The sequence below is a fragment of the Leopardus geoffroyi genome, chromosome A3, assembly GCF_018350155.1.
Source record: "Leopardus geoffroyi isolate Oge1 chromosome A3, O.geoffroyi_Oge1_pat1.0, whole genome shotgun sequence".
Lineage (NCBI taxonomy): Eukaryota > Metazoa > Chordata > Mammalia > Carnivora > Felidae > Leopardus > Leopardus geoffroyi.
In genome coordinates, this window is record NC_059336.1 from 117202752 (window position 1) to 117227259 (window position 24508).

Sequence of the window (24508 nt, forward strand, 5' to 3'; positions counted from 1 at the left end):
CAGCCCCTCCTACTCCATGGTCACGCTTTCTTGGATGCGTTCCTTGAAGTTTCTCTTCTCGTACTCGGATGCTGAAGCCCCAGGCCTGGGTGCTCTTCCTATGTACAAGTGCTCTATGGGAAGCTCACGCAGACTTGTGGCTTAACTGTCACATACATGTCAATACCAAACCTCCACCTCCATCTCACTTTCGCCAAGTCAACTGGGTAGGTATGTGCCTTCCTAATTACACATCTAGAACTCAACATGTCCAAAACTCAATTCCTGATTTACTTTTCTAAACTTGCTCTGCCCATAGCATCATCCAGGTGCTCCAGCAAAAAACACTGGGGAGTCTTCCGTGACTCATCCTCTCTCATACCTCACAAGAAATCCAATTAGCTCTGATTTTAAAACAATCCCAGAAGCCAACCAAACCCAGACTACCACAATGGTCTAAGTCACCATCATCTCTCACTTGGATTACTGCCAAAGCATCCTCCTGGTCTCTGCCTATTAGAATACAATTTTTCGATTTCTCAACATAGCACCAGAAGGATACAAAATTCTCAACACATAAGCCAGATAGCACTCCTCTGCCCAACCACTGCAACTTTATCAGTGAGAGCACAACCAGTGCCTGCAAGGCCCTATGAAACCTGACTGCTCGTTACCTCTGCTAACCTCTTGATGTACTCTCCCTGTTTGTCTCATTGACCATCTTGCCGCAACACAATCACAGGCAGTGCTGGCCACAGGGCTTTTGCTCAGGCAGTTTCCTCACCTACAACACTCTTCCCCAGATACCCACTTGCTAACTCCCTCACCCCTCCTAGTCTATGTTCAAACCTCACCTTCTCAACAAACCCTACCCTGATCATGTATTTAATTCTGCAGCCTACACTCTCCCACCCCCAGTTCCCCCCCATTAAGTCACCATCTAACGTACTACATAGAATTTACTTGCTCTTATACATTGTGTTTGCCTATCTCTCTGGTAGAACGCAGCTTCTCAGGACAGAATTCAGTGATGTATGCCAAGCAACTACATAATCCCTGGTACAGAGTAGGTACAATCAATCAGTATTTGTTGAATGAATGAATGTACAATGCTGAGAGTTAATTTACATGGGGAACAGCCTTATATCAATATACCCAGTGTTCTCACTACCATGATTCCACTTCTGCGCCCCAAGAGCCCCGCTGCACTAAAACTTCAAAAGTCCCAAACCTAAGTTTGATACCTACTTACATCAAAACATATACTCTGTATATTCATCTACGCCCAAAGACTTCTTTACAAATTAATCTGATACCCCTACCTATTTAGTATTCTTGCCAAAAACATTTAAACCAGAATCTAACCACAAGGAAACAATCAGACGAATCCAGATGGTAAAACATGTCTCCAACACAGCCTTATTTATGGGAATCATTTAAATATCAAAATCATGACACATACACACAAAGGGGGATATTCTGGATTAACAGAGCAGTAACCACAACCAAATACAATGTGTTAATCCTTGATCATGAATGTAGGGTTAACTTTTCAAAATAAAAGGTTGGGAGGAAAAATTATTCTCAGAAAAGACAACACCACACACACAAAGCACGGTTGCCCTGGATTAGGAGTGGAACGACAATGGTGAAAAACACCCTGAAACTAGAAACATCTTTGAAACAAGCCTAATTAAGCCCCGGATTTGTCTAACCCCAACAATAATTAGTAAGCAATCACTACACACTGAGGTCCTTTACTTCTCCCGGGAGAGTCAGGTGCAGGGAAACCGTGACCACCACTGCAGCCTCGGGCTGTGGGAGCACGACTCAGCCAGCGGGGCTGCATCCTAATTCAAACTTCCTGGTTCTTTCACTTCGTTACAAATTCCAGGTTTTCCAACAAACCCTGAGAGTGTACCTATTAACGCTAGCGGAATAGGATCACTTTCTTGAAACCTTCACACAAGCCCAAATAGGTGGCTGTGTTCCTCTACATACACCACAAGACAAGACTGGGTAAAGATGAATATTTATTCACTTTACAAAGAGAATGGTATTAAATTGCCATAAACAGTTCCATTTATAGACAAATATAACTGTACATTACGCCAGTAGCTGGCTCAAACTTGTTTCCCAAGACGCCTATATGGCTCCGGCTCCATTAGTTGAGCACAGAAATCTCTTGTCCTGCCACTGGTGTTAAAAAGTCCCTCAGAGATCATGGTTTTGTGTTTTACATATTCACAGGTGGTAAAAATAAACCCATCTCCCCAGCCCTCCCTTAGAGTTGAGCTCCCATCTGCATGTTCCCTAGAGAGCACTAAACAAATACTGGCTCATTCTTTAAAATTAAAAAAAAAAAAAAAAAAAAAAAAAAAAAAAAAAAAAGTACTGATAATTTGAAAAGGCTTTTGTTGCACACCAAAATACTTATTTATACATACATAAAAAAATCTTGAGTCAGATTTATTATTTTAAAGGTAAACAGATACCCTAACACTGCCAAGAGTGGGTAATGAAAAGGAAGGAAAACATTAAATTACTGAATTATAAAAATATTTTCTTTGGAAAAAAATTCCAACAAGGTTATCATTAATATCTAAAACCAAAGAGAAAAAAATAAACAATTGTTCTTTGATCCATTAGTAATTTAAATAAAAGTGAAAACCTCTTCAAAAGCAGCTATAACTGAATTTTTTAAAAAGTTGCAAGTAATGGATACTTCTAAATCTATACACTGATGATTCTTTACAGGCAACTTGCAGTCAAGAAAAATCCTTAATATGGCTAATTCTTTAGTTTTTTTAATTACCATAATTTTTTGTGTGTTTTAAAAAAATATTCCACATGACAGATTAAAAAATAAATGGCTGTTTAGGGGAAGCACTCCAAATATTCAGCCTGACTCAAATCAGGTCACCACCATTCACAGACAAGCTAGGGAAATTGATATTTAATTTTTAAAATCGCAACCGTTTTTACTACGAATCTTTAGTCATCCCTTCATATTTTATGAAAATGTACCAAATTAAAAATTGTTTTCACTAGTGCTGCTTCATATCTGGATTTGACGAGAGATACCGACCTGAGATAAGAGCTGACTCCTTCACAAAGTCCAGTTCTTGAAACCCTACAAGGGAAAGGTCTTCATCTTCACTCCTGTCAATTCTTGGTATAACCAACCATACTAGGATATTATATTATAAAAATATACCATATATTGGACACTCATGTCAGTACATTGCAGAAAATGTGTCTATTTACTGTGTAAAGTTTATTAACATTTGAATGAAACACTCTTATTTACACAGCTAAGTCTGGGGTGCTCAGGACAGCAAGATGGCATGGGAACCACCATGAGGAACTTGGAAATGTGCAACGGTCCTTGGCATCCGTCCCAGAGACAACCCTCCCAGGAGAACTCGGCAGCACTGGGCAAGGTGAGCCAGAGATTACATAGTTCCATTGGCTTCTTTTCCATCTTCATTCTTCTTCACTTTCATTTTCAGGATCTAAATCAGAATCTCCATTTAATTCCTTCTCACTTGCCACATCTCTGTCCTCACCATTTTCCTCGTCTTTTTCTTCAGCATCTTCCTCTTCCTCTTCCTCCTCTTCATCAACATCCTCATCTTTTTCACTTTCTTTATCTTCCTCATCTTCATCCCAATTATCCTGGTAGAAATATATTAAATAAGGAAAGCATTCATTAAGTCCTCGTTCTTACAGAACACAAGGATATAAAAGCAGATTTATGTAACAGGAAACAAATCACTCACATCAGAATCCTTCTCTATTTCATCATCTGACTCCTCTTCAGAAGACTCTACAAGGAGAAAACCCAGCGTTAAGTTTGTAATCAACAAGCAGAGGGCAGAGCCCTAAAAACTAAATAGAATCAGATTCCTGAATGTACTTTTAGAAATATATTCAGCTATCATCCACCTAAGAAGTAACATTAAGTTAATACTCTTATTTGCATCAAAGTACATTTATTGTTTTATTCCACCAAGATCTCACTGAGTAGGACAAAGTACCAAAACCTTAACAAAATCCATCCTTAAAAACTTAAGCCAAGGATGTGGAGAAAAGGAAACCCTCATGCACTATTGGTAGAAATGTAAATTGGTACTGGCATTACTGAAAACAGTATCGAGGCTCTCCAAGAAATTAACAATAAAACTACCAGATGACCCATCAATTATGCTGCTGGGTAGATGTCAAAGGAAACAAAGTCAGGATCTCAAAGAGATACCTGCACCCCCATGTTCACTGCAGCATTATTTACAACAGCCAAGACACGGAAACAACCTAAGAGTCCACTGATGGAATGGATGGATGTTTAAAAAAAAATGTGGTATACATTCAGCCACTGAACTCAGCTATTAAATATCATTCAGCTTTTTAAAAAAGGAAATCATCCCATTTATAACAATATGGATAGACCTTGAGGGTACTGGGCTAAGTGCAGTAAGTCTGACAGAGAAAGATAAATACTGTATGATCTCACTTATGTGTGCAATCTAAACAACACAAAACTTACAGAGAAGAGACTGGTGGTTGCCAGACATGGGGAATGGAGGGTAGGGAGAAATGAGTGAAGATTAAAAGATACAAGCTTCCAGTTATAAGATAAAGAAGTCCTGCGGATATAACGTACAGCATGGTGACCACAGTTAACGATACTGTACGGTTTATTTGAAAGCTGCTAAGAGAATAAAAAAAGTTCTCATTGTTAGGGGGGAAAAATGCAACTATGTATGGTGATGGATGTTAATTAAACATATTATGGTGGCCATTTCACAATACATACACGTATCAAATCATTATGTTGCACGCCTAAAAAAATATAATGTCATGGGTAAATTGTATCTCAATAAAATTTGGAAAAATGCACATGAAGTCTAATTAATTCAGGTATGCTTTTATGTCCTTCAGTTATGTTCTGTAATTTTCTCTATATAAAGGTTTGTTTCATTTTTTAGATATATTTCTAGGGACTTCATAGTTTTGATTGCTGCTATGAATGAGATCTTTTTCCTAATAAATTTCCTGACTGGGACATATGTTAGTAGACACACAATATGTTACTGGAAAATAATGCTACTGATTCCGATTCCTTTTTGCTGATCTTGATATCCAGTAAACTTACTTCCTTATCTCATTCATGATGGTATAACTGTAGATTCTGCTGCATTTTCTAAGTTGTGATGGTTAACAACTGCCAAGTCCAATGTTCTAGAATTCACTTCTTTCATACAGTACTAGGCAGGATATCCAGAAGCAATAAGAAGTACATTATTGTCTAGTTCCTGACTTTATGGGAATGCTTCCAAACTCTGCCTTGATACAGATTAAGAGAATTCCTTTAAATTTGTAGGATGCTTAGATTATCAATAATGACATAAAGACTGAATTTTATGGAATTCTTTTTCTAGATCTATTCGTATATAGTGTTCTATTAATCGGTTAATGTAGAAACTACATTAATAAATCCTTGATGCTAAATTGTCTTACAATCTTTAAATAAATTCTACTTGGTATTTTAGTTAAGCACTTCTATAATCTGCTATTATAATATCCTTATCTGGTTTTGACTCATAAAATGCCAAAATTGTTTGTAACAAAAATGACTTATTCCTTGAAAGACTGATCAAAATTCACCTATAAAAACTCTATGCCTGGCATCTTTGAGCAAATGTTTTGATTAAACCAATTTTAGGGCCATCAGCTTATTCAAGGTTTCTAGTTCTTTTTATTTAGTCAATTTTGGTCGTTAATGTTTCCTAAGAAATTACCTATTGTCATCTAGGTTCATAATGTGCTGCCCTAAAATTTGTTCACAGTGTTCTCCTACTTCTGTTCATCTCTTCCATACCTAATGCCCTTTTTTGTTACTCTATTGTATTTGTGACTTCTCTTTTCTTATTTGATCGTATTTTACCACAGAAGGTGTGCCAAGCATGATCTTATTCACATTCATATTCTTTAAAATAAGATAACAGAATTCAAAGTTAAAAGATGAATGTTCCAATTCTAAATTCTACACTGCCCCAAACCTTACCTTCCTCATATACCAATTTTGCCTTTTGCTCAGGACAAGTCATTCCCTTTGATTTCTCTGAAGCTGTGACCTGAAAGACAATATGGTTTTATCATGAAACAGAGTACACGGTTATTTCAAGTATTGCAACCCCCACCACACTCCACCTTCCTCACAGTAAACTTGCCCTCAACCACTACGGAGGATGGCCTTAATACGATACAGGTCAAATACAGAGCAAAGAGCAAATTTGCCAAATACGATAAAGAAATACTCTGTAAAAGTTGAAAAACCCTGTAAGGTGATCAGAATTTCTTCCTGTGCCTGGAACTTGTTGTTCATAGCACAACTGTCCTAAGCATATTAACAACTGAAATAGGATAGTGAGAACCCCTCCGGAAAACAGGCACAATTAGGTTTACTTACGATCGAATACATAACATTTCCGAGTTATTAACATTTATCAATTTCTTGCTGAAACACACGGCTTTCAATTCCTCCCTGTATTCCTATCACATCCAAAGTTTAGCACAAAACAATTTGATTTACTCACTTGAGTAATCAGAAGAATAAGCTTTCCATGAAGGTGGGAGAGTTTCTGAAAAGTTTTTACTCTGCTTTCCATTAACTGGTATAGTGTCCCCAGCTGGGGTACCAGATCAGGCAACTAGGGAGGGAAAAAAGATGATGTCATACCATCATGACAAAGTATAAATAACAAACATACAAATCATGCTCAGACACACCCAAGTATTCAGCCACTGCCCCCCAAGTATCTGCTTGCACATCCAGTGGCAGTGTCTGCTTGGGACACAGCCTAACAACATCTCAGATTTTTGTAGGCCTTCAATGTCCTAATGGCAAAAAAAAAAAACAATGGATTTTGTTAAGTAATGATACAGGGTCAGAAGAAACCGCAAGGTAGTTCAAGAAAAAGCAGGGGAGGGTGCTGTTCTTTGTGCTGATCATGAGGTTTTAGAGAAGGTCAATACAAATGAGACACTGAATAAAAAATAGATACATCCCCGGGATGCCTGGGTGGCTCAGTAGACTGGGCATCAGATTTCAGCTCAGGTCACGATCTCATGGTTCAGGAGTTCGAGCCTCGCATCAGGCTCTGTGCTGATAGCTCAGAGCCTAGACGCCGCTTCAGATTCTGTGTCTCCCTCTCTCTCTGCCCCTCCCCTGCTTGCACTCTGTCTCTCTCAAAAATAAACAAACATTAAAAAATATATACATCCCCACCATATATCTCCGGGATAAAGAGGACTTTCCTCTGAAACTTACTCTGACAGTATCACATTATCTACTTCTACCATAAGTCCTCAGAGTAAGTTGAAGGAAGCTCTTCCCAGTTTCCAGAGACCAGAGACCAGCACAACAGAGCAACACAGTACGAAGCTGACCTTATCGTATTTCAAACATACTCCCTATTAATGAATCCTATGAACCATGCTTAAGGAATTAAAGCACGGATTAAATTGTTCCTCCATAGGAACAAAAAAATGGACCCTACTCTGCCCTTTAATTAGCCTTTACTTGTCCTCCTATCACTGACAATTTAGCATAAATAAGAGTATTTCCTTTACATGTTAAATAGCAAACAGACACAAAAAGAATAAAACAAAGTTTAACATGATCACATTCCAATTACCATCATCTCTTATTTGTCCCTATTCAGAAGGTAAGTTCCAGGAATATGGGTATCTGAGTGTCTTGTCCATTACTTAAGCCCCATGCCTAGCACAGTCCCTCGGCTTAAAGAAGGTAAAGATACCTGATAAGGAAGGAGGAAAGGAAGGAAATGTAGAAGGAAAACCACTGTTTTCTGAGGTGAGAGAACTCTTGGCAGTCGAGTCCTCTCTATACCATGCTTCTTTGGTCTGTTTTGCCATGACTGTGAACATTACACAACTACTACTCCAGCAGTTCAACCTTAGGAGTTGATTCGGGAATGAATTTCACTACAAGGCCTCCTAGGGCTCTTTTCACTTCTAAACAAGTAAATGAGGTCACAAAGTAAGTGCTGCCCGGTTTACCAGCCACAGTCCCAAGTCTGGAAGCTTGTGGGACTCTGTGCCTGCCCATCAGATGCCAATCAGCCACTCCACTCACCACTGCCCTCAACTGCCCTCCCAAGATTCTGCAACCTGGGAAACCCAACAGCGTACCTCCCCACATTCTAACATCCTGGCGAATTCTCCCCAGACACAAAGAACACACTGCTGGTTATCCAATTGTTTCTCCAATTTTAAACTAATGAAGGGGGAAAGGAGCCTGAGACAGAACAAGGGACAAGGGACCAGGCGAAGTTGAATGAAACTGTGTTAAGAAAGTAAGAACAGGGGCGCCTGGGTGGCTCAGTTAAGTGTCCAACTTTGGCTCAGGTCATGATGTCACAGTTCATGAGTTCGAGCCTTGCACTGGGCTCTGCACTGACAGCTAGGAGCCTGGAGACTGCTTCAGATTCTCTCTCACTCTCTGCACCTCCCCTACTCATTTGTGCTCTCTCACACACAAAAATAAACAAACATTGAAAAAAATTGTTTAAAGGAAGAGTAAAATTAAGAATTTTCTTAAGAAAACCTATTACATGGCACTAAATAATAAAATTAAAACATAACTGATTTGATGATGTGGCAAAGAACACAATTCATATTATGACATAAAATTGTTTCTTTCTGGAGTTGCTTTAAGATTTTATGTTCCATGCTTCCCATTTGCATAGATAATCAAGAGCTTACAGCAGTCCTACAAAATGACATGTATTAAATATTTAATTTCATTTTTACCACAAGCTATTTGTTATTGTCCTGGGACAAGGTAGGACAGGGGAGAGATACATACAACGTAAAAAATAATTTTGTGAAACAGGTTACATACATAGAAAACTACATCTAAAGGCTAATATAAGTCAGTATGTTACTTTTCTCCTTTCTGTATTTTTTCAAAGTTCTCTACAGAATATATATTACTTTTAAAACCCAGGGCAAAAAAAAGAGGCCAATTTACAAAAGGCAACAATGGACATTACTACACCACACACCTGGGGAAAAATAAAATCTTTAAAAGCAGCAGCTGATGGCTGAAGAGCAGTTGGAGAGAGGATGGTTCTATTAACCCCTCAGTTTATAATCTTTATCAAAGCCAACTACAGCTGACGACTTACTGTGGATAGGTAGGATGCATGGACCGTTAACACACATTTTAGCCACTGAACCATTAAAACAGCACTGAAAAAAAGAAAAAAAAACACCCAAGTAAACAAATATTCACAAATTCAAAATTAAATACAACTGAGTTGTAATATTAGAAGAATTTAGGCCAAGTGAAGATCCATAAATTGTGTCCTGTGAAAACAACACTACGAAATAAACCACTGACTTCTCATCCTTTCAGACTCTATCAGAGATCTGAAATATACCTATATCTGGAGGGATTGTGAGGGGGGAGTTACATGGATTGGAAGAGGACAAAACTCCCTTCCCTCTAAAACAATTCAAGAATAAAGCCCAAACTTTACTTCATAATTAACAGACAGTAATTATGGGCTCAGTAAACTGGGCTTAACTGACTTTGCATTTTACCCCGAACATCTACTCACTATCAGGTACAAATAGCAAAAGATTTCCATGCCACATTAACAGACAAATACAGACCAAAAAAATGTATAAGCTCAGCCTAATCGATGAATTATTTGGCTTTTCTTTGTGAGCTCCAAACACTACTGGAGTCTATGAGGGAGAAGAAAACTAAAAGAAAAACTATATTATATACTATAGCACCGAAAATACTACACTTAAAGCTTAGGATCTTTGACATACCAACTTCCTATTTATATACTTAATCATCAGATTATTAACAAGACCCACAAAATTCAGTCATATAAAATACTTCCTTATAATATCTTAGGTTGGGAGAATTCTACAAATGGCAGTTTTATATATGATTAGGATGAAATCTTAAGACTAATTCATTAAATGACCTGATAATAAAACAAAACACCAAACACGAGTTTCCTAAAAGAAAGGAGAAAACTATACTAAAATCTTAGGAATAAGAATCCTTCAAGTAAGTAGGAAGAGCAATGTCTGACCCTTATAGAGTCTTCCTACTTAGAATTTGGGGCTACCCACTATGTAATTTCATGCTGTCAGAAATTGCTGTTTTTAACAGTCACCTTTAAAATGTTTATAAAATCAAAGCAATTTAAGTCACCTAAGTATCTTACCTATTAGGATGTCCCTGCAATCTTTTTGTAAGCTGAGGGGGAGAAAAACAGTATTAGCAACAGTACGTCAGAGGCAGCAAATCTGCACCAATTCCCACAATACATAACATCCAGAAGAACAAAGAAAATATAGAAAAGACTATTAGGAAATCACTATTCCTAAACAATTCCTAAATTTCCTAATTCTTCAATGTTCAACAAACATAATCTAGGAATACTTCCCACAATAAGAGTAATTACCTGATAAAAAATCTGGCTAGGATTTATATGAATGAATGTTCAGAAGTGGCAAATCCAGGGCGAGAAAATAATTTGTGGTTGCCAGAAATTGAGGGTAAGGGAGAATGAGGAGTGGCTAACTGGTACAGGATTTTTTTTTTTTTTTTGGTAAGAACTACACAATCTGTGAGTATGTTAAAAAACACTGAATTGTACACATGAAAGGGGTGAATCTTATGATATGTGAATTATATCTCAATAAAAAAATACACAGAAAAAATATGGATTAGGTCCATCTTATTTAAGTAGATCTATCATCTACTCTAAACACTCTGCTTGCTTATATACTGCAAATCCATTTCTCTATACAGGTTCTCTTTAATACACAGTGTAAGGACCTTAAAATGAAAAGAATATTCAGTTACCTCTTGCAACAATGGAATAACAGCATGCAGGGGCATCCTTAATACAGTCCTCTTAATTAGGTTTAAATTCCTAGTCTGAAGTACTTTCTGTGAGGAAATAAAAGAAATATAAAGATAAGCATATTCAGAAGCTAAGGACACTACAGGAGAAACTATCAGTAAAAATGATTTTAAAAACCAAACAAACTACAAACTGAATTTTAGTGAATGACGGCTGCTGGAGGGACTGACTGAAAAATGTTATGTTAATGTCCATGGCTATCAGGCAAGTATAATCTTCAGGAATCAGGGCATTTGATAAACAGATTTCTTCTCTACAAATTTTAAACTTTATGAACAAATTTTTATATAATACAGAACACCTCTATACATTTAAATACAGATATATACCACTTTAGAGAAGCTGCCAAACCATCATTACATAAAATTAGAGTTACAACCACATAAGAGTGAGCAAAACACACTAAAACCACACTTCGCAACAAAACTTTTACAATTATCAACTTTTTGATAAGATTTTAGGCCAATCAAAAGATAGGTTTTTTCTAGTTTCTGGCTATTAAAATATAAAGTTGCTATGACCATTCATGTACAAGTCTTTATATGAACGTATTTTTGATTCTCCAGGTAAATACCTAGCAGTAGAATGACTGGGTCTTAAGGTAAATAAATCCTTAACTTTTAAGAAGTCACCAATTTGTTTTCCAAAGTAGCTATACCATTTTATATCCCCACCACCATGACAGGACATTCCAGCTGCACCACATCCTCCCCAACAGAGGAACTGTCTTTTATGGGTCCATAATGGGTGTGCAGCATCACGTCACTGTCACTTCAGTTTGCTCATCTGTGATGACTAATGACATAGAACACGTTTACATGCACTGATTGGCCATTTGAATTTTTTTGTGAAGGATCTGTTCACACCTTTACCAATGGTTTTTTGACCTGAGTCTCATTATCCAGATGTTTGTGTATTCTGGATATGAATCCTTTGTCTGATGAAGGAGTTGCAAACATTTTTTCCCAGCCTGCAGCTTGCCTTCCCACACTTTCTTAACAGTGTCATTTCAAGAGCAAAAGATTTCAACTTTCGTGAAGTCCAAATGACCATTTTTTCCTGTAGATGGCTTGCTGGGAAGCCATCTAAGACTTCATCCACAAACGTTTGTGTAGATTTTATCCTGTTTTTTTCTAGAAGTTTTGCAGGTTTTGGTTTTACATTTATGTATTTTGTGTCGACTTTCATGAAGAGTTGAGATGTGTTTTTTCCCATATGGATATCTGGTTGATTCAGGACCAATTGTTGGGAACAGTTTACTTTCTCAATTAAGTTAGTATGTTTATTGAAAATCAATTGTGTGTAGTCTTTTTCTGGACTATTGTGGTTTCTTAATTTATACTTATTTTTCACCAATACCAAACTATCTTGATTACTGTAACTTTATCTTGAAATCAAGTAGGGTAAGTCCTCCAATTTTACTTGGAGATGTTGAAATTTAATTGGGAATGCACTAAAAACACAAATGTGGGGGAAATTCCTCATTTTAACAATATTAAATCTTTCAACCTACAAACATGGTTTAGATATCTATATATTTTAATCTTTGTTAATTTCTCTCAATTTTTGTAATTTTCAATGTAGAGGGAGAGTCATCTTTTATACATTTATCTTAACTTCTTGGTACTACTATAAATGGCACTTTCAAAAATTAAGTAAATTTTTAAAAATCCTGGGGCGCCTGGGTGGCGCAGTCGGTTAAGCGTCTGACTTCAGCCAGGTCACGATCTCGTGGTCCGTGAGTTCGAGTCCCGCGTCGGGCTCTGGGCTGATGGCTCAGAGCCTGGAGCCTGTTTCCGATTCTGTGTCTCCCTCTCTCTCTGCCCCTCCCCCGTGCATGCTCTGTCTCTCTCTGTCCCAAAAATAAATAAAAACGTTGAAAAAAAAAAAATCTTAAAATCTCTATCTTTTCTGGGTGCCAATAACTTGGCTTCTCTTCTCTTTTCATAAGCTATAGCCTTTTCTTTTGAGTCAAATTTCCACCTTCCTAAAGCCACAAGTTTAACGTCAAGTTTTCTATGGCATGGAGACACAGGATTCAAAGCAGGCTCCAGGCTCTGAGCTGTCAGCACAGAGCCCTGACACAGGGCTTGCACTCACGAACTGTGAGATCATGACCTGAGCTGAAGCTGGTGTTGTTTAACCGACTGAGCTACTCAGATACCTCTCTAAGGTGGGGATTCTTAACCTCAGTTTTAGTCACATGATGTATCCCTGCCATTGCTACCTCCCTTCTTTCATTCTTTAAGTCCTCCTACTATATTTCATGTGTCCTCATAAGATCACTTTGGGGAATGGGGAAGACTATTTTTAGGAGAAAAAAGTTTTGTTTTTTTTAACTTGTCTCGCTTTTTATTTTAGAGTGAAGTACAGAATATGTGAATGCATCTCCCAGGCAATACAGTATGGGAAAATCTCTATACTTTTTTTTTTTTTTTAATTTTTTTTTCCACGTTTTTATTTATTTTTGGGACAGAGAGAGACAGAGCATGAACGGGGGAGGGGCAGAGAGGGAGGGAGACACAGAATCGGAAACAGGCTCCAGGCTCTGAGCCATCAGCCCAGAGCCCGACGCGGGGCTCGAACTCACGGACCGCGAGATCGTGACCTGGCTGAAGTCGGACGCTTAACCGACTGCGCCACCCAGGCGCCCCTATACTTTTTTTTTTAAGGGTTATTTTAAGCCCTCACTATAACATTTACAGGTCTTTTCCAGCACCCTATTTTTCAGGATTCTAGTTTCCAATTACTTCTACTTAAGTAATACAATAATGAGAAAGTCTTATGTGTACAATGCTTTATAATTTAAGAAGTGCTTCCATAAACATCATTTCATTTGTCCCAAAAACTGTGACACCTAATAAAAGGACACACTGTCAACTTTGAAGTACCAAAAGATTCTAACCTGAATCTCTACAAGCTTTGAGATACAACTACCAGTGTATAGAAAATATGACAGAGGAACATGTTAAATGATACCATTTATTGGGGCGCCTGGGTGGCTCAGTCGGTTAAGCATCCGATTTCAGCTCAGGTCATGATCTCGGGGTCCATGAGTTCGAGCCCCGGGTCGGGCTCTATGCTGACATCTCAGAGCCTGGAGCCTGCTTTAGATTCTGTGTGCACCCACCCCGACCCCCCTCCCGCTCTCTGCCCCCCTCCCCACTCGTGCTCTGTCCCATTCTCTCAAAAATAAACGTTAAAAACAAATTTTTAATGATAACATTTATTGGATTAAATGACCCAATAAAATGGAGTTTTGCAGGAGACAAAATACAGACTATGAGGTCTCTATGCAGCTAATAACTCAGCTCCTCTAAAAAAAAATTAACTGCAAGAGACAGAAGAGGCATATATCTACCCAATACTGTGTGGACTTCACAGGGATCCTGTTTTAAAGGAAGCAAAAATAAAAACTAAAGAAGTTTATGAGAGAATCAGGGATATTTGATGGTCTCTGATGGATATTTGATGGTTTTAAGTAATTACTATTTATTAGGTGTGATAACAGATCATGGGTTTTTTTTTTTTAGCGTTTATTTATTTTTGAGAGAGACAGAGACAGTATGATCAGAGGAGGGGCAGAGAGAAAGGGAGACAGAATCCAGAGCAGGCTCCAGGCTCTGAGAAAGCTGCCAGCACAGAGCCCGACACAGGACTTGAACTCACAAACCGCGAGATCATGACCTGAGCCGAAGTCAGACGCTTAACCAACTGAGCCACCCAGGCACACTGGATTGTGGTTATTTTTAAAAGGACTTGCTATTGTCAGTGGAACAGGGATTTAGTTATGGATAAAATGATGTCTCTAAAAAATATCTTCACTATAATGTGGGGAGACATGTGGGCAGATAAATGAAACCATCATAGACAGACTGGCTAGATTTGATCATTTCTGAAACTGAGTGATTAGTCCATGGTGGTCCACTGTAATAATTTTTTAAATGTTTTGAAATGTTTCTTTAAAAAAAAAAAACTGGGAACTGATTTAGTTATACTACTGAGGAAGGTTTCAAAGCACAATTAAGGAGGCAATAACGACAGGTAAGTTAACAGTGTATTTTAAAAACTGTCAGCTGTTTTCTACAGCTTATTTTTCACCTAGATTTCTATGCCATATTAAACTAAAATCCACCTTCCAAATTACATACACTTACAAACTATTTTACAAGCAATTTTAAGTTTTAGGATGTAGTTTCCCCTTTATGCAAAAGTCACCTTAAACGCAAATATAAGATATTCCCATTTAGATCAAAATATAAATCAGAAAGATGCTATTCACAGGTTACATATTAAAAGGTATATCAATACTAAGTGGCACCATAATATTGCTGAGTCACTAAGAATAAATGCACTTAAGAAAATATAAACTGCTTTAATCTAATTAGGCAGTGCTTAAATCCAATTTTTACACTTCAATTTTCTGTACAGATCACTGTTACATTCTGGAATTTAAGAGGACCTAATTAAGTCACTTCATACAAGCAGTCACCAACTTACAAACACACAAATAATAAATGCTTCCCTCATATAAATTTCTAGTATTTTACCTCTAAATACTTCACAAGATAACCCCCAACCCTCTTCAATTTTTCCCCCAAACCTCCTACCCATTGCCAAGGTTCCACCTCACCGCCCCCTCTCACGGCCAGGGGGAAATAAGTTTCTGGAATCCAGAGTAAAAACTCAGGAACGCATTTTCCTACAGAAAAAAATATAAATTGTGATCTAGAATGCTGAGTATTATAATTCAGCTACACTATGTTTATAAAGGCTTTTGTGAACTAAAGCCTAAGACCTAATAACAATTCAGAACAATATTTCTATGAGAAAATGCATTCCAGGTTCAAAATAATTTAATACAATGCCTTTGTAGGTTGGTGACTGTCTGTATAGTGCCACCAAGTGATGTGTATTTGACTAAACTCACAAAATATTAAATTCAAAACAGCTTTATCACATGACTCTTCAGTCTGAGTGTGCTATGTCAATCACTTTCTAAGAAAAATTAACTGTACTAATTCATTTTAAAAACTGCTATAATACTTACATTTAACATTTCGAAATCATTACTTTCTAATCCTTGTGTGAGAAGAACTGGAAAGCTATTTGTCTGTGGAAGGTCATCCTTCTCTTTCTTTGTATCTATATCCAGTGCTCCCAGGCGCTCTTCAATGCTAATCTGCAGAACAGAAATGATCTATTAATGTTAATCTAGACAAGGCCTAAAGTAGTTTGGTCGAATTACTTTGTTCCTATGTCTCAAAAAACAAAAGCACTGACTGGTTCACAATGAAAAACACAAACAAGCTTTCTCATTCCAACAAGATCTTACTACCATAAAGCCAATGATGGAGACCAATGTATTATCTGCAATCCAAGGTTCCAGATCCTAGTGATCTGGAAGTGCATGAGAAGTCATGATTTGAAAATGTAATTCATAAAAACATCTCTCTAAAGAAGATTCAAAAAATACACAGATCTGGTATCTTATTACTAAAGCACAAGAAAAGACCTATTATCAAAAGAACTTTCCCTTCTAGAACTACCCCTGGTTATCAGCCTCAGATCTGTAAAAAAGGAAAATTATCAAAAGAAAATGAAAAATAAAGACGACTATGTTCCCAAAACAATTTTTAAAATGTCTTTTCCTATTTTTCGTTTTATTAGTTCCAAATGATGATTTTCTAGAAGATGCTCTACTAAATCAAGTTCCCTTGATAAAAGAATCTAAAATTTAAGTGTAAATAAACAGGATGCAATTTGCTACACAAAAACTCAATTGTAGAGAACTTATCTCTTATTAAAACAAGTCTAACAACCATGTTCTGTACGCCTTTTAGTAACTAAATCAAAATACAAATACTCTGTGACTACTATGGCAAATAGGCTCTGGCAAAGCCTCCTATTTAGGTTAGCATAAAAATCAAAAAAGGCAGGAGGAAATTAAATAATTGGATCTAGGCCAAGTTAAAGAAAGTTGGCATGTTATTTTTAAATACATATACCATGTTACTAAGGAATAATTTTAATGAACAACTATTCAGCCCCATCCCCCCACACACCCTACAAAGGAAGACATTTAAAATCAGGTAAAGAAACATAATCTTTCTCTAATGATAAAACAATTAAAATTTCACATCATTTAGGGTGACACATAAGAAAAAGGTCTACAGAGACAAGTACAGTAGCCACAGGAAGGTCTAGGGAGCTGAGAAAAAATGAAGTTTGTAAGCACTTGAAGAGGTTATAGTGATGACCACTTTTAAAGGCCAACACTCACTAAACTAGCCAGAACTGCTCAGACAGCCAAGAGAAAAGGCATCACTGGAACTCAGCAACATGCGAAACCCAATGGAAATCATCACAGCAAGTCCTGGCTTAAGGTACTGTATTCAATTATGTGACCCAGCTGACTGCTAACAATGGTCAAAACAGCACCCTCTTTAGTTAGTAAGAGTCTGTCTTCTCCATTAACAGTGGCCAAGTAGAAGCCTCGGGTTACAATTTGGAATTTCTGAACCTGTGCTGCTCGGGATGAGAGAGGGAACCAGCAGCAATCTTAGTTACGTTCCTAAAGTTTCAAGTTTGGCTCTACCCAATAATTTGTTAGTCTCATGAGTAATCTTACATTTCAAACTCAAAAATGGTCAGTGATTTTATTACCTCATTTTCCCCTAATTTCCTCTTGCTCTCTACTTCCTCAGTTTGTGAAGGAGGAGGTTTGATAGCTGCATGATGACCAGGTACCCCAGGCACCAAAACTTTTGCTTCAGAATTCATCACTGGTGTTCTCACCTGTTAAAAAGGAATAGCCCGCATGTGACAAAGGGAATTATGCCTTAGTCCTTGTAAGATTTAGCCCCAAAGAAAACTAACAGCTTTTAATTGGTTTTTCTACTGGAAAATCTTAACATAATTAACTTAATATGATAAGAACTACAGACAAATTTTAATTGAATGTTAGTAAATAAGTTTCCAAATTATAATTTGAAAGTTTATAGTTTTAAGGTTTTCAATAGCACATGAGTAAAAACCAGGAAAAACAACATTTAAAGATTACTTAAAAACATTAGAGAGTGAAGTTGTACATTTTACTACCACCTCCAGTAATCCAGCTTTGCCAGAAATGCTCAGACAGCCAAGAGAAAGGTGTCATCTCTGAAACTCAGCCAGAAGCGAAACCATATATGGATGTCATCATAGCAGGTCTTGGCTTTTTTTTTTTTTTTTTTTTCATTAAACTGCCAAACATGTATGTACATGTAGATGCCATGTTATATTCAAAATAAAAAATCATGATGATAAGCTTAAATATGGTATTTAATTCCAAACCCATCATTTAGGGCTTTATATCCTTAAATATAGGATTCCTCCTTTAAATGCTGAAATCAGCAAAATAAGTTATTGACAAATGTTGTATTTATTTAATGATCACACATGGGGTAAAGGACTAACTCCCAAGTCTTTAACTTTTAGTTGTCTATTCACTCATTCATTCAACAGATCAAAAGCACAGGAAAGAAGTTGTATAATCTTGTTACCTAAAACTTAATCTCACCAATTTGTTAAGATCATAAGGAGGGTATTAAAGAGTCTAAACATAATATTATATAACAATTCAATTCACCCAAATCTCTTTTTTCTCAACTTCTAATATGAAATGCACTCACCTTTGTTATAGCCGTCTCTACTTTGGGGGCCCAGCAGTTTGAAATGTCTCTTACTAAACACATGTGAGGTTCTTTGGAACTTAAAGCCTGGGAATATAATTTTAAGGAGGGGGGAAGAAAGGGGGCGGAAATGTCAAACAAAGCAATTGGAAATAAGAATAACATGAAAAGCCAATGTGTACTTGTGCATTTTCATAAAAATACAAAAAAGTATAGAAAGCTTCCCCACAAAACTCAGCCACTCAGACTGACCACTACTCGGACTGATGGCAGCAGAGAAAAGTGGGTCAACTCTGAAGATATTAAGCATAATGTGTACTTTTTTCGGTTATGAACCGCTCAAATTTTTCACATGTATAGTTTTAAAAGATGAAGAGGTTTTTAAACTATAACAGATTTTTAAAGATTCCTGTTTGTCACCCTTGTAAAAAAATAATCTGGGCTATTTAGGGTCCCCCCACTATACTTTCCACAAGCAAGTCAAAGATAGCACTGCTGATGAACAAATTGCTGTAAGGTGGATCTCTAAATCCTGATGTGCCATTACAAGGGGGACAATCAGATGCAGCAAAGTACATGTTACCCATAAGCCTGTAAGGTTTTATGTAATTCTCTGTTCTGTGCCCATATAATTAATCAGCATCTGGTAGGACACAAAACAAGCAGGAAACAATGGCAGCATCTTCAGAGGACGGTTAGGGGGTCCAGGTACAGCACGGAGAGTTACGTTTATAGCTTAATACCTTTCTCCCTTTTTTATTAAACCATATCCATGTGTTAAATTCTTAAAAAGTAAAATAAACTCCACAAGAGTTTGCTTGGGCACATAATATTTCACTCATCATCTCCCAGAAGGCCTTACTGAATAAAAGCAGTATAAATGCAAGCTAAAGAAATCACCTATTGGACACGCCCATAACTCACCAAAAGTCTCCAAAGAAACTTTCAAAAAAGTTAAGTAATTGCACCACCCATTACATTTCCACTTAGAAAACTCAATGAGTACTGTTACTAAAGGCTCTTTTATTAATATGTATCTTTTGGGTACTTGGGTAAAATTCATTCATACCCTGTTATGTTAGTAAATGTTAGTAAATGTGGGGCTATTGAGCACTTGAAATGTGGCTATTCCAAACTGAGGTATGTTCATAAGTGAAAATATATACCAGATTTCAAAGACAGAATACCAAAAAAAAAGGCGAATAAAATATCTGAAATAATTTTTCATATTGACTAAGGATTAAAATATTTGATATGCTAAACTGAGGGGTGATGGGGGTGGGAGATGGGTATTGAGGAGGGCACCTTTTGGGATGAGCACTGGGTGTTGTATGGAAACCAATTTGACAATAAATTTCATATATTGAAAAAAAAATATTTGATATGCTAGATGAAGTAAAATTATATACATAGCTCTCACAAACTAAAATAAACTACCCAGTGAAAGATCCTTCAGTTACAGGAAAATACATGACTTCTTTTTAAGTATTCAAATAAGCAGACCAATGAATCACTCCACAGTCATCTTTTTTTTCTCATGTCCACGTTGATGCTATTTTGCTTTACTCCAGAGTAGTATCTACGTACCACTCGCTCAATGGTGGGCTGAAACCAATTGCCGTATACAAGCAACAATGACATTTTGTCTGAGCAAAACCCAGCTGCTAGAATAGGAATGGGCTTTGGTGTTGATTTCTTGCCTTTCCCAGGTGTCACTATCTGAATTGTGCAATTTGAAGTCAAAGGCTTTTTGCAGTATCTAGAAATGAAAAAAAAAATAAATCAGAAAATTTGAAACGTCTCATATGAATGCTTTGAAGCTGGCATCAAGTCAAGAAATGTAACCTCCTGTGGCCTCCACACTATCACCAGAGTGACCAGGATCCCCACACCACTAGTGTTGCTGTCAAGACCTCATCTAGCAAGACCTCACCACCAAATCTGCCTGGACACCAAGTGCCCTTCCATCCCATTGTCAAGCCCCATAAAGGGCGCCAAGATCCCAGGTACTCTCTCGCTGCCTTGTGCTTCAGTCCCAGAGGACTCTCTGTACATGCCCTGTTCCAATCAGTCCCATTTCCAATTGTTTCCAACCCGCAAAAGCCTCACCATGACCTCCGCAATGCAGTTCCAAGAGCAAAATTATCAGCAAAATATAAACAACAAAATTCCATCGTCTAATATAAAAAATTCCATTATCTACTGCTTATCCAAGGGCTTTCATCAGCTTCTTGCTCTACGCTGGCACATCAGGGCAGATCTCCCAAGCTGTAGCTATTTTCTCTCCATAGCCTTTATGTCAGAAGCCTAGGCATGAGATGATTTTAAGAGTGTTCCGTGTTCTTCACAAACATTTCAAGATGAATAGTCTGTCTCTCTTTCCCTTCTAAAACCTGGGTAAGTGTTGTTACCAGATACCAGCTACCTCCCTCTCCTGCTGTCATCCAATGATTTCTGGGGCACTCCCCCAGATTTCTTGAAGATTCTAGTGGCTGTCCTTCTAACACTACTCCTGAGGAATTCGTTTCTTAGCAGTCTGGTCTCTGCATCCACCGTGCAGGCTGATGATGCTTCTGATACACTGTCCTCCCAGCTCCAAACCCTCCCGCCTCCAACAGCCCCGCCCTTCACTGTGTCTCAGCCTCTCACTCCTCACACCGCAGACATCTTACTCCCAACAGGTGCACCACACCATCCTTCTAGCTCATGCCTCCTAGTTATCCTGACTCCACAACCATCTCCATCCAGGATTTCTGGTCTTCTACCCCTCTGTAGTCTATTCTCAACACATCCGACAGAATGACTCAAAAGCTTAATAATGTCTTAACACTTAATACCTGATGAGGTCAAACCTTATCAGTCTTCTGCATAAAAACAACAGCTTACTATTGCCCATGGAGAGGTGCCCAATTCCTCACAGCAGCCCACCATCTCTGGGCCCTTAGTTATATGTTCCACATACGTGTATGACTGTATCAATAAAGGCCTCAAGTGTTACACACCAAAATGTTAAGAGTTACCTCTAGGGAGTAGAACTCAATGCAGGGAGAATTAGGCTTTATAACCTATTGTCTACACATCCTAAATGTTTTTAAATGTTTTATGCCTTCATAACAATTTTATACTTAAATAAATTCCTACATTAGGATTGTAAAAGGAACAATACCAACTGACAAAAAGTTGAAACCATCTTAAAGTTCACATGGTTGAGTCTCAGACCACGTTTACAGAGAATGGCAAAGGTTGCCAAGCTTTCTATAAAGAGCAGATAGTAAATATTTTAGTTTTGGGGGGCCACGTATGGTCATACTGGATTTGACCCACAGGTCATAATTTACTGATCCTAGATCTATGACTACTACACATGCTAACAGCAACACACCGCTCTGTCCACCAAAACAATAGCATTGCCATGCTTCATTGATCCACATATATATGGCAAGGGAAACTATTATCAAAGTTAGAAATCAAGGCTTTACCAAGTTCACAAGCAAACTTTTCCAACTGAACCACTTTCAGTCAAAATGTATCACTAGAGGGATGCCTGGGTGGTTCAGTCTGTTAAGCATCCAACTTCAGCTCAGGTCATGATCTCATCGTTTGTGGGTTCAAGCCCCGCATCGGGCTCTGTGCTGACAGCTCAGAGCCTGGAGTCTGCCCCAGATTCTGTGTCTCCCTCTCTCTCTGCCCCTCCCCTGCTCATTCTGTCTCTGTCTCTCAAAAATAAATAAACGGTAAAAAAAAATTTTTAATATATCACTAGAGGGGCACCTAGGTGGCTAAGTTGGCTAAGCATCCAACTCTTTTAAATTTTTTTAAACATTTTTTTATTATTGGGAGACAGAGAGACACAGAGCATGAGCAGGGAAGGGGCAGAGAGAGGGGGAGACACAGATTCCAAAGCAGGCTCCAGGCTCTGAGCTGTCAGCACAGAGCCCGACATGGGGCTTGAACTCACAAACCGGGAGATCATGACCTGAGGTGAAGTCGGATGCTTAACCGACTAAGCCACCCAGGCACCCTAAGCATCCAACTCTTGATTTCGGCTCAGGTCATGATCTCACAGTTCATGAAATCAATGATCTCACAGTTCATGAAATCAAGCCCCATGTCAGGCTCTAAGCTGACCGGAGCCTGCTTGGGATTCTCTCTCTCCCTCTCTCTCTGCCCCACTACCTCTCATGCATGCATGCATACTCTCTCTCTCTCTCTCTCAAAATAAATATAAACTTTAAGGTAAACCAACAAAATGCATCATTAGAACTGCCAACATTTACTAAGCATATATCATAAAACTACTTTACTACCCACAAATATGAAGAATTGGTCCACAATCCAAAAACTTGAATCCTCACTGGAAATGTGTATAGTCATATGGATAATTAATAATTCTTTCAAAACAACCTAACTGAGGGGCGCCTGGGTGGCGCAGTCGGTTAAGCGTCCGACTTCAGCCAGGTCACGATCTCGCGGTCTGTGAGTTCGAGCCCCGCGTCAGGCTCTGAGCTGATGGCTCAGAGCCTGGAGCCTGTTTCCGATTCTGTGTCTCCCTCTCTCTCTGCCCCTCCCCCATTCATGCTCTGTCTCTCTCTGTCCCAAAAATAAATAAATGTTGAAAAAAAAAAAAAAATAAAAAAAAAAAAAATTTAAAACAACCTAACTGAAAAGTAATGTAAGGCAAAGAATACTGAGGTAGGAATAAAAAAGAGTAACAAGTCAGGGAAAGAAAACAAATTTGACTTGAGAAATTTCGTACTTACCCATTTAATATGTGTTCAAAAAGATGAACTTGACCATCTTTGCAAACAACAGCTAACTTGACAGGCTAAAAGAAAAATTAAACTGATTACTCTAATGGAGAATGGCCTTCATAATACACTTATAAAACTTCAACTGTCCTCCCCACCCCTTTAAATAACCAGAGAAAGTCAGAACACCAAGGTGGCACAACTCTTGCATTTAAAATTCATTACTGTCATCTAAACAACTGGAGTTGTTGTCAAGCATAGAAATAAAAGTTTAAGCCAAGAAGATAACAAGAAGAATGCAGCCTGGAAGTTATAGGAGCAAAGTCACTACCAAGTGCAAAGTCACTGACAAAAGAAACTGGCAGGCCCCACATGTCAGAGCAGTCAGATCCCTGAACACGGGGGGTGGCTGGGTGGCTCAGGTGGTTAAGCATCCAACTTCAGCTCAGGTCATGATCTTGCAGTCTGTGGGTTCAAGCCCCGCATCACGCTCTGTGCTGACAGCTCAGAGCCTGGAGCCTACTTCAGATTCTGTGTCTCCCTCTCTCTCTGCCCCTCCCCCACTCATGCTCTGTCTCTCAAAAATAAATAAACGTTAAAAAAATTTGGAAAAAAAAAAAAGATCCCTGAAAACACCACGGACACGGTCCCCCTGCTCGGAAGTGCACACCACAGTGATTTATTTAATGGTTACTCCAGACAGTCCAAGAAGATTTTTGTTACATTTTGTTCTTTCTTCCCTCATGTCCCCTACTTTCCCAAATCATTAAATCATCAAAACACTAACTTTAAAAATATAATTTGTGAAATCCAAAAACAAATTCTCAAAAATTGAGCCATTTTACCTCTTCTTTATTTTCTGACAACGTCAAGTCAATATAGACAGGTTCATCTGTAACTGTAAAAGACATCACTGCATTCTTTTCTTTGTTTTCTGACCGGACCTGCCTAGATAACAAAACCCATGATTAGGTAGTAAGAAATTTAACAACAAAAAAAGATGAGCACCTAATGGGAGTAACAGCATTAGATTCCCAATAGTTTTTGCATCTTTTGAAAGCTAAATAAAGAGACTACAGATCAAACTTAGACCCATTTGTGTCACTGCCACTTAACATGGTTGCAG

At 38.0% G+C, this 24508-nt stretch overlaps 1 protein-coding gene and 2 non-coding genes across 3 annotated transcripts in view; all 3 read right to left on the reverse strand.

Moving 5' to 3' along the window:
• Nucleotides 1-1999: 1999 nt before the first annotated feature.
• WDR43 (WD repeat domain 43) overlaps nt 2000-24508 on the reverse strand; it is a 47422-nt gene continuing 24913 nt past the window's right edge. Inside the window, exons 6-18 of the mRNA XM_045447286.1 lie at nt 24228-24330; nt 23395-23459; nt 20222-20393; nt 18635-18721; nt 17628-17759; nt 16012-16143; nt 10901-10987; nt 10257-10288; nt 9195-9258; nt 6579-6692; nt 6047-6116; nt 3762-3808; nt 2000-3657 (exon numbers count right to left, since the gene is read on the reverse strand). Of these exons, the coding sequence (XP_045303242.1) occupies nt 3466-3657; nt 3762-3808; nt 6047-6116; nt 6579-6692; nt 9195-9258; nt 10257-10288; nt 10901-10987; nt 16012-16143; nt 17628-17759; nt 18635-18721; nt 20222-20393; nt 23395-23459; nt 24228-24330 (1297 nt within the window). The 3' untranslated portion in view covers nt 2000-3465. The remainder of the gene's footprint in view (nt 3658-3761; nt 3809-6046; nt 6117-6578; nt 6693-9194; nt 9259-10256; nt 10289-10900; nt 10988-16011; nt 16144-17627; nt 17760-18634; nt 18722-20221; nt 20394-23394; nt 23460-24227; nt 24331-24508) is intronic.
• Nucleotides 17259-17334, reverse strand: LOC123581772. The gene has a single exon (XR_006704002.1). It is a non-coding gene; the product is annotated as a small nucleolar RNA SNORD53/SNORD92 (small nucleolar RNA).
• Nucleotides 18091-18170, reverse strand: LOC123581771. The gene has a single exon (XR_006704001.1). It is a non-coding gene; the product is annotated as a small nucleolar RNA SNORD53/SNORD92 (small nucleolar RNA).